The 9597-nt window shown below is 37.0% G+C and overlaps 1 protein-coding gene across 5 annotated transcripts in view; it reads left to right on the top strand.

The window, feature by feature from the left end:
* CSRNP3 (cysteine and serine rich nuclear protein 3) overlaps positions 1 to 9597 on the top strand; it is a 225902-nt gene that overhangs the window by 131848 nt on the left and 84457 nt on the right. For 4 of the 5 annotated variants that reach the window (XM_027776493.1, XM_027776494.1, XM_006160243.1 and 1 more), the window contains one exon: positions 6252 to 6422. In XM_027776493.1, coding sequence (XP_027632294.1) covers positions 6252 to 6422 — 171 coding nt within the window. Of the gene's footprint in view, positions 1 to 2321; positions 2593 to 6251; positions 6423 to 9597 lie in introns of those variants that run through there. The other variant, XM_027776492.1, reaches the window with a different exon arrangement.

Raw genomic sequence — 9597 nt, 5'->3', positions numbered from 1 at the left:
TTCTCCACTGGGTGGGGAGCGCAGCACCCCTATAGAAAAAACCCCCCAAAAAAAAAAAAAAAAAGAAACAGTGATTTACTTTCCATTCAGAGTAAAACTAAAGAAAGCCTTCTCTTCTTCTGCAACTCAATCTAGACACTTGTGGTTCCTGGGCTCTGAGCTAGCTTCTGATTGAAGTGATCATTTTTACCTTATCAAGTATTTTTAAATAAAACGTTATTATTGTTTCTTAGCATTTCATGGTTGCTGGGAGAATTTTTTGAGAGAGTACAAAATAATAGATTATTTGTTCTATTTATTCAAATCATGAATAAAATCCTGCCCCCCGTCAATGCCATGTAATACAAGTTACTTACTCTTTTCTTGATCTATGCAGTATCACTAAGATGGAAGGATCTTTGGTAAGGACTTGTGGTTACAGGTTACTTTTTCTTTGCTCAGCTACAAAATCAGCAATGCCAAGTACCCAGTCTCATGTAAAAGAACAGTGGGGCTCTATATGCCTTCCATTGTTCTTGATAAAATGCCCCTTAAGGCTGAGGTCCAAACAGCTCCAAGGATTAAAGACCTACCAGATAATATGTACCCAGAACTCACAGCTCTCATCACCCTTTCATTCAGCAGGCCAGGGAGGAGACAACATCTCACCAAAAGGACCACCCTATTTCCATATAAGGAAACTCTTGTCATGCCAGAGTTACTTCCTTTCAGGTTCATTGTTTCCTGCATCAGTGATAAGCAGGCCTGCCCTTTACCTATGAACCAGCAGCTAGCCCCTCGCTTTTTCTAAATGATTGAAACATTCATAATTCACCCTGATGACCTTAGATGTTTTATTTCCGGGATTTCATCTAATTGGTAAAAAACATGAATATCCATGTACATGATTAGGTGTTAGGTAGTTTTTCTTTTTCTTTCTTTCTTTTTTTGGTTTAAGAATTATTTAATTTTATTTATTTATTAATTTATTTTCATTTGACTAGAGAGAAACACACTCAGAGAGAGAGAGGGAAAGTGAGAAAGCAAACCACCAGGTCCGGGAGTTTAACTGGGGTTGGCCATATGGGAGTGTCAGACGCCTTAACCATCACTCTACCTAGTGGCCCCAGTAGTTTTTCTTATGTAGAAATTTTTAATGTTTTACTTTCTCACCAAGAACACAAATTCAGTTTGTCAGATAAAATGTAGAAGGCTACATTAAGCTTGAATTTCAGATAAACAACAAAAAATCATTTTAGTCTACGTTCATCTCAAATGTCATTCATACCTTCAATCTGAAATTTAAATTTAACTGGGTGTTCAATATTTTATTTGCTAAATCTGGCAATTCTAAATTTGTGTTTCTGCAAGTCAGAAACTCTGATCTTCATAATTAGAGGACTGAAAACATCCTTAAAGCATATTTCCTGAGGTCATTTTCTTACGATACCCATTAGATAAATATGAGTGGTATAATAAGAACTCAGTGAGTTACTTATGAAAGCTGTGAATTTTTTAGACTATGAAGAAGTGTGAAATGAACAAGCTTCTTACATATACCCAAAGTTTAACTTAAGCCATTCTTTCAAAGGCATTGACACGTATGTTTTTATTCACCTTCTTGATTTGACACTTTTAGCCAAATTCTCCTCCTCATTATCATTTTCCATCCTCCTGGCTTCCAATAGATACTTTATTTTGACAGAGAGATTTTTGCTATATGACACGTGTGCTTGCCAGAGAGACAAAGAACAACAGAGAGACAGAAAAAGAGAAATTACCCTCAAGGGGCATGGCTACATTGCAATCTCTTCTTCATTCTTCCCTCGGGATTTTAGGCATGCACACATATACAGTCAGCGTGAATTTCAAGCCTCTAGGTCCAGGACTTGAACCATGGTTGACTACATGGGAGTTCAACACCTTAACCACTACACCATCTGCAGATTTTTCCAATAGATACTTTTATGTGCGTTTCCAGTAAGTCACAGATATATTAAAGGAAATAATTATAATCAAACACAATTTAGTATCATACATTTATCAATATTTTTATTAGAAGAAAGATGGAGACATTTAAAATTGTCTACTACTTTTTCATAAACATACTTAAAACCTTCATGAAAATGAAAAGATTTTATTCATGCATTGAACAAATACTTACTGAGCACCTGTTACAGTCAAGTCACTATTTCAGGCCTTTGGAACATCAATAGAGAAAACAAAGATCCCTGCCCTTATATCCTTTATCAGAGAATGAAAACAATCAATAGTAAACAGGAATACAAAACTAAATAACATGTATTTAGATATGGAATTTTTTTTTTAATTAGCTCAGAAGGAATGGTATATCAAATAGCAGAGAGGCCAAAAAGACATGACAACTTGGAAGAGCTAAGAGCTTATGAGAGCTGAAAAGTCCATGACAAGGCCAGAGGCTCAAAATGAGGATGAAGAGATTAGCCAAGCTTGATTATTAAGGACTTTATAAACCATTTTGAGGATTCTGAACTTCTTCCTAAGGCAATCCAAAGCAACCCAAGAGTTTCAAGATATAGACTGACATGATCAGATTTGCATCTAAATGTATCAACCTGGAAAACACAGAGAAAGGTAATAGCAGTGGATGGGAGAGAGTAATTTGAAAGTTCATGTCCTAGTCCAAGTGAAATAGGGTGGTGCCCTGGACTAGTACGGGCTTCATGAATTGGACAATGGAACCTGTAATAAAATGGCTGATACATTTTCAGCTTCTCGTATTTAGACTAAATTAATGTTTGTCAAATTTTATCTTTTGTTCTTTAGCCTTGGTGCTATATAAAGCCAATTTGAAATGTTTAGCACTTTTCCGGTGATTTTATATCAACCATTTTTAATTATGTTCCTTCTTTACAAGCAAAAATGTAATAAGGACTGATTAAGTAACTATGGTTCCTTGAAGACAGGCATTCATTCTCCTCACCTGGATCTGTTTCTAGTCAGCCACTATTGTCATTCTCAAATTCTGAGAACCAACACAGAGCACACGCTGCTTTATTACAGATACTTCTCCCTAAATCCTTGAATTCTTTTTTCTCAATAATAAAATCATATAGTTAGTGTAGGTGAAAACTACATCATCTTCCTTTAGCACTCCACTATTAAATCTAAAGGCTACTGGTAAGCAACAGGCCATGTGTATTTTCTTAAAACATGTTGTTATACTCACACAGTATTTTTTTAAAGGCAATGAGGTGATGGTTTATGGCACAGTGATAACACTTTTTGAGGCTGACCACATAGGAAGGTTCTGGGTTTATGTCCAGAGACCTCCCTGAACACTTCAGACACAGATGTGCCCATCATCCAGGCTGACAGAGATTGGGAGAAGGTTGTAGCATGGAAGCCATATTGGGGATGCTTCTCTCTCTTTCTCTGAAAAATTAAATAAGTAAAAATAAAAAGCTAGTGAAACTACTCAGGTGTATGCTTCATTGCTGCACAAGCAACTTGGCACTTAACTAGCTCATTGGCATATGCTTAGATTTTGTGTACTGTACATATTTGAATATTCAATTTCCAACTTGGACATCACCCTAAGTGACTAGTTCATTACTTCTTTTTATATGAATCTACCATAGGCTCTTTCAGTTCTAAAATCTAGACAGAAATTACACCCTACTTTCAACTCCATTGTTTCGTCTTTCCAGTCCCAAATGTAATAATTAAAGGAAAAAAAAGGGAGATGTTAATTCTCTTATTTTTGTTCCAAAAATGTCCTTTCATTTTTGAGAAAACAGAAAGAGTACAAAGTATCACCTCGTCACCTTTCGTGATGATGGGACCCGATTTCCTATAACCCAACTGGGTGTTCTTGATCTTGAAAAACCTGCCTTAGCTAAGGAAATTGGAGGAGTTGAGGGAGGGGAAGTGGAGCTTCAGAAGGACATAGTTTTTAACTCTTCCCACTGCAATATCTTATTATAAGAATGCACTTTTTAAACATAGGCTTCCAGCTCCTGTTACTCTGTATCTTAGTCTCTCCCTCATGAATTACTTTGCATCTTGTTTGAAGCAAACCATTTTAAAATGTATATCTTGTCCTACTTTTATTTCAAGACTTTACTTAAAATATCTTTTTTTTTCTCTACACCCTGCTCAGATATGCATGAACATTTTATGCATTTCACGCTCTTTAAGATGGAGAAAATAATATGCTAATCAAAATAGTGGTAAAATCAAAATCAGAATACCGATTTTATCTTCAAAAGAGTGGACAGTAATAAATCTTCCTATTGCTAGCAGCTATCTCCATTGTTAATATAATTATCATACTGAAGACATGGATTAATAAAATAAGAGAGTAGAACATGACTTTGAGAGTATTCCCAATTTGATGGAGACAAACACAGTGGCTGCTTGCTCCTTGAGGGCAAGCAACTTGCTTTCTCTTTTGTATCCCTACTCTAAGTAGTCAAGCACACATACACTAGTTACTCAACATGTGCTTACATGTGTGAATACATACTTACAAGACATCTACTATTGTACTCAATCTTACAAGAAGTCATACCAGGGATAGCTAAAGGAGAGATTTAGTTTGGGAATTGAATGCTGAGTCATGTCACTGTCTTGGGCTGGTGTGTGGACACATACAAGGAAAGCAAAATGCAGGGAGGGAGGTCCTGAAGCACAGACTAGAGATTAAGCTAGTGGGTCCTCGATTTTGAGTATACCTCACAATCACCTGATTTGGAGCATTATAAAGTACAGAGTGCTGGGCCTTCTCTCCTGAGATTGTCTAACTTGGTATACTTTGGGTGGGAACTGAGAACTTGCAGGTATAACCACTCACCACTCAGGGGCTGCTGCTGATCCAGGTAGCACACTCGGGAAACTACTGAATGAAACCTTCAAGAGCTGACCCAGCCCAGGGGATTTGAGCAGGCTGCTTGCTCTGCGATCTGCACAGAGAAGGGGAGCTGTGTGGAGATAACTAGTGGACTCCAGAATGGTTTTAAGGGTCATGCTTCCTCCTGATCTGTAGGGCTGATGGCTGTACTTTGGCAGGAAAAGGAGAAAATGACTTAAAGAACGCAGATGAGAGTTAAAATCTGCTGATACAAATGAAGTGGGTGATAAAATGTATGGCATTGCCTTAGTAATACTTTTCAGCTATGTTAACCTAATTTAGCAATCTGAGATCATGTACATATATCTAAGCTAGTTTATATATAGTTTATTCACTAAAATATCCTTACACTGCAATGAAGGTTTATGTATTTTAGCTGACTGTGCATATGTAAGGTAAAATGGGGAAGATGGAGAAAGGACAACTCAAGGAAAGAGGAAAATCCATTCATCTAAAAAGAAGTGATTTAGAAGAAACCATATCTACTTTCCACCCCACCCCTTCCCATTTGATTCATGTATCTTCCAGGGTAAATAGCCCTAGGAGGTTTCTGGAAAAGTGACCATAGCTGTAGCAATCAGGTGGCAAGGGGACACAGTTCACTATACCTTGAAGTGGAAACTACCAAAAATTCAGAACCAATTCCATATGTTCTGTTGTGTTCAGCTAAATAAGTTACTTGATTTTAAAATCCTGAATACAAAGATTTTACATACTTTTTGGTGTTTCTTCCAGACAAATTTTACATAATGTAGTTTTCATTTAGGACTTTGGGGAGTATGGGTATGCATTTTCTTTATTAAGTTTTATGGACTCAGTAGATCATCTTAATTTGTCAGCAGAAAGGAATAGTGGTATTACATTAAAATGAAGTATGTCTCAAAACATCAAAACACTTCGGGAGACCAGCAGATGGCGAAATGGTTATATCTGTGGACTCCCTTGTAGTCAACCATAGTTTGAGTCCTTGGCTTGAAACTCGCGCCAAGCGCGTGTGCATGTGTGCTCAAAATCCCAAGAGGAGAATGCAGGAGAAGGGATTGGGGCATGTCCATCCCCCTGGAGGGTGATTTCTCACTTTCTGTCTCTTGGTCTCTCTCTATCTCTCTGGCTAGCACACATGCCCTCATGCCCTATAGCAAAAAAAAAAAAAAAAACCTTTCGAAAAAACCCGAAAACACTTTGGTAACAAAATAGGCAAATACTCATATTTAATTTAATTTTATTTTTGTTCGTTTTCCAATAGAATAAAACATTGCTTAGTGATCCTTCCCAGGGAAAGCTTAGTTTATTTCCCGTATAAAAAGCCACATAAAGATGACTCTGGAGACCTACACATTCACTGGTCAGATATTTCACTGCTTCGCTGCTCCTGTTACAGGTACATGTGACAGCGCCGCAGCGATGAGTGGAATTTTAAAGAGGAAGTTTGAAGAAGTTGACGGCTCCTCACCCTGCTCCTCTGTGCGGGAATCGGATGATGACGTTTCCAGCAGCGAAAGTGCTGACAGTGGGGATAGCGTCAACCCATCTACTTCTAATCATTTCACCCGTGAGTACTGTCATCGCACCTGGAGCTGGTCTGGTTCTGCAGCAAAAATAATGGCACCATCTTGGTCACTTTTATTTTTTACCTTTAGCGTTGGTTATATTTAAAATTATTTTTCTAATCAATGAAATACATAAATAATGAGCTACAAATGAAATATTGTTGAGGCAATGCAGCGGATTTCTTTATTTAGATTATGTTGGGCAGTAAATTATTTCATCCTGTAAATCACTGGATGTGGTAAAATAATGACATGTTATTGTCATTACTTTTCCAAGGAAGTGCCCAGTGAATGCTCCGAAAACACAGGAGGAAAGAGAGAGCGTAATATCCAGATTCAAATAACGTAGCCTCTCATAACTGAAGCAGTGTGGTGGGAGGGAATAAAAAAGAACAGAACAGATGGTCTAGGCCATGATAAGAAGGAATTCAGGCAGCCATGCTCTAAGGAGCCAGGTCAAGGCAGCAGAACTCCCCTGAGCACACGGTGAATGCAGCCTGCCGCCTCCAACCCGTCTCTCTACTCTCTCTTTCCCAAAGATAAGATGGAAAAGCCCATCAATAGTATAAAAACTTTTTTTTAAGGTTTTGATTTTTTTTTTCCTTTTCCTGCCATATTATAACATCAGTCCTCTGTCTGGAAAGGTAATGTGAAGTTCAAAGGACTGATATGAAACATTCTTAAAGTAATTCAACCTGTAAACTAAAGGGAAGTGACTATAATCTCGTCTTAAAACAAATATTATGGTGTATATTCAAGGTTTACAGCCTGATGCTATAGGACACATATAGCTCGTAATGTGATTACAACAGTGGAAGAGATTAACTTATTTATCATCCCAGATAGGTACTTTCTGTGTTTGACAAGAGCAACTAAAATTCACTTAAATTCATTTTTGAACTTATGTTTTCTATAGGAAGATTTAATTCGTTACAGCGGCTTATAGATGAATGCTCTTGGTTTTGAATTTTCAACTAACTGATTTTATTAGTCTATAACTCCATAATGTAGAATTTATTTCGGAAATGTGGCAAGAACAATAATGACAAAAAAAAAAGATTCAGGGGCCGGCATGTGGCATGGCGGTTGAGGCCGGGCTTCCAAATGGCCGATTGTGGTTTCAGTACCAGACTTGATGCCTTGCCTTTCTCACTCACTCTCTGTCTCTCTCTTGCTCTTGCTATGCCCCTCTCTGATCAAATTAAGAATATAGAAAGAAAGAAAGAAAGTTAAGATAAAATAATTTTTTTAAAAAAAATTCAAACATGGTTTTTAGGGGTGATAAAGTACTCAATAACTGTTGAACATGAAATAGATACACTAAAATTAGCTGTGTTCCTTTTAAGGAAGCCGAAGTCTTTAGAAAATATAGTGAAATATATTTAGAAATATAGTGAAAGTGGAAGATGAATTTTAAAAATATTTTTATAAATTTTCAGGAGCAATTTTACTGTTTACTATAGATGATCTATTTTTACAAATAACATGATAATATGGACAACCTTGTGTTTTTTATTAAAAAATATATTTTGGTCTTAATACTAGTAGTGATGATAACATTATTATCATATCTCATCCAGGGTTTTGTGACTATCAAGCAGACTGAGATATAATACGCATAAAAATACTTTGTAAAATGTCAAGTACCAGGCACATAAATTGTAATCGTAGCTAGAATTTACTGGATACATGCTATGCTTTTTGAAAGCAGACTATCTTCCCCAAGATCAGACAGAACTTAAGCCTGGTTATATCTCTCTCTCTCTCTCTCTCTCTCTCATATATATATAAATATATATTTCTGTATATATGTCTAAGCATGTATGTGTATGTGTGAGTGTGGGTGTGTGTGTGTGTTTGCATGTCTTACTCTGGAGTCACTCTCTTTTCCATTGTCTTTTTTTATGATTATTGTATTTATCTTTATTTGTTTTAATTTGACCATAGACGGACAGAAAGAGAGAAAGTGAGAAAGCAAGCTACCAGATCCAGGACTTGAACCGCAGTCAGCCATGTGAATCTAGTGCTCTTAACCACTACGCCATCTGCTGGCCCCAACTTCTCCATTATCTTTTTCTACTCCTTAATTATATAATACCAGACATATCTTTAAAATATTATTTCTTGTGAGCTATAAAAAAATACTCGAATTAGTAAAAAGACAAATTATATTTCTGGTTATAAAGCTATTAATTAATGCTTTCCACTTTATAAATAAAAGAGGGCAATCTAAGTAAGACCCTCAACTGCATTTTCTTGGAAGGTAATGAAATGATAAGAACATTTATTTGGTAAAATCAGTTTGACAAAAGCTAATGAGAATAAAGAGATAGTTTTAAAATCTATTGAGGGGCTGTCAGGTGGCACGATGGTTGGGACCCTAGACTCTCACATGGCTGACTTCAGTTCAGGTCCCAGACCTGGCGGCTTGCTTTCTCACCTTCTCTCCTCTCTATCTCTCTGGTCAAATTAAAAAATAATAACATTAAATAAAATAATTCTTTTTAAAAAGCTATTGAAAATCCATTTCATATATCAAATTATAGAAAAAAGTGATATAATTGAAGTTTTTTTTTATACTATACCATAGGGAAGGACAAAAATCCCCAAATATATTATATAACAGTTTAATTAATATAAGAGAATGAGTGTTTTAGAACAATGGAAAAAAGGTAGAATGTTTAATAAATAGTTTTAGTGTTAGAAAATTTGTAAAAGAGATGGGACCAGCAGTTGATGTAATGGCTATGTTGCTGGACTCCCATGTAGTCAACCGTGGTTCAAGTCCCACATCCGGTGGCTTAAACTCACGCCGGGTGCATGTGCGTGCTTGCCCAAGATCCCGGGAGGAAAATGGAGAAGGGATTGCAGCATGGCCATCTTCCCGGGGGGTGATTTCTCGCTTTCTGTCTCTCGATCTCTCTCTGTCTTTCTGGCAAGTGCATGTGCCCTATAGTAAAAAAAACTCTCCAAAAAAAAAAAAAGGAAAAAGAAAATTTGCAAAAGAGGGACCAGCAGTTGGTGTAATGGCTATGTCGCTGGACTCCCGTGTAGTTGATTATGGTTCAAGTCCTGGACCCAGTGGCTTAAACTCATGCCAGGCACGTATGCATGCATGCCCAAGATCCCAAGAGGAGAATGGAGGAGAAGGGACTGCAACGTGGCCATCCCCCCCCC

Source organism: Tupaia chinensis, unplaced genomic scaffold, assembly GCF_000334495.1.
Source record: "Tupaia chinensis unplaced genomic scaffold, TupChi_1.0 Scaffold000674_1, whole genome shotgun sequence".
NCBI classification, from domain to species: Eukaryota; Metazoa; Chordata; class Mammalia; order Scandentia; family Tupaiidae; genus Tupaia; species Tupaia belangeri.
This window is presented reverse-complemented; position numbering and strand designations above follow the sequence as displayed.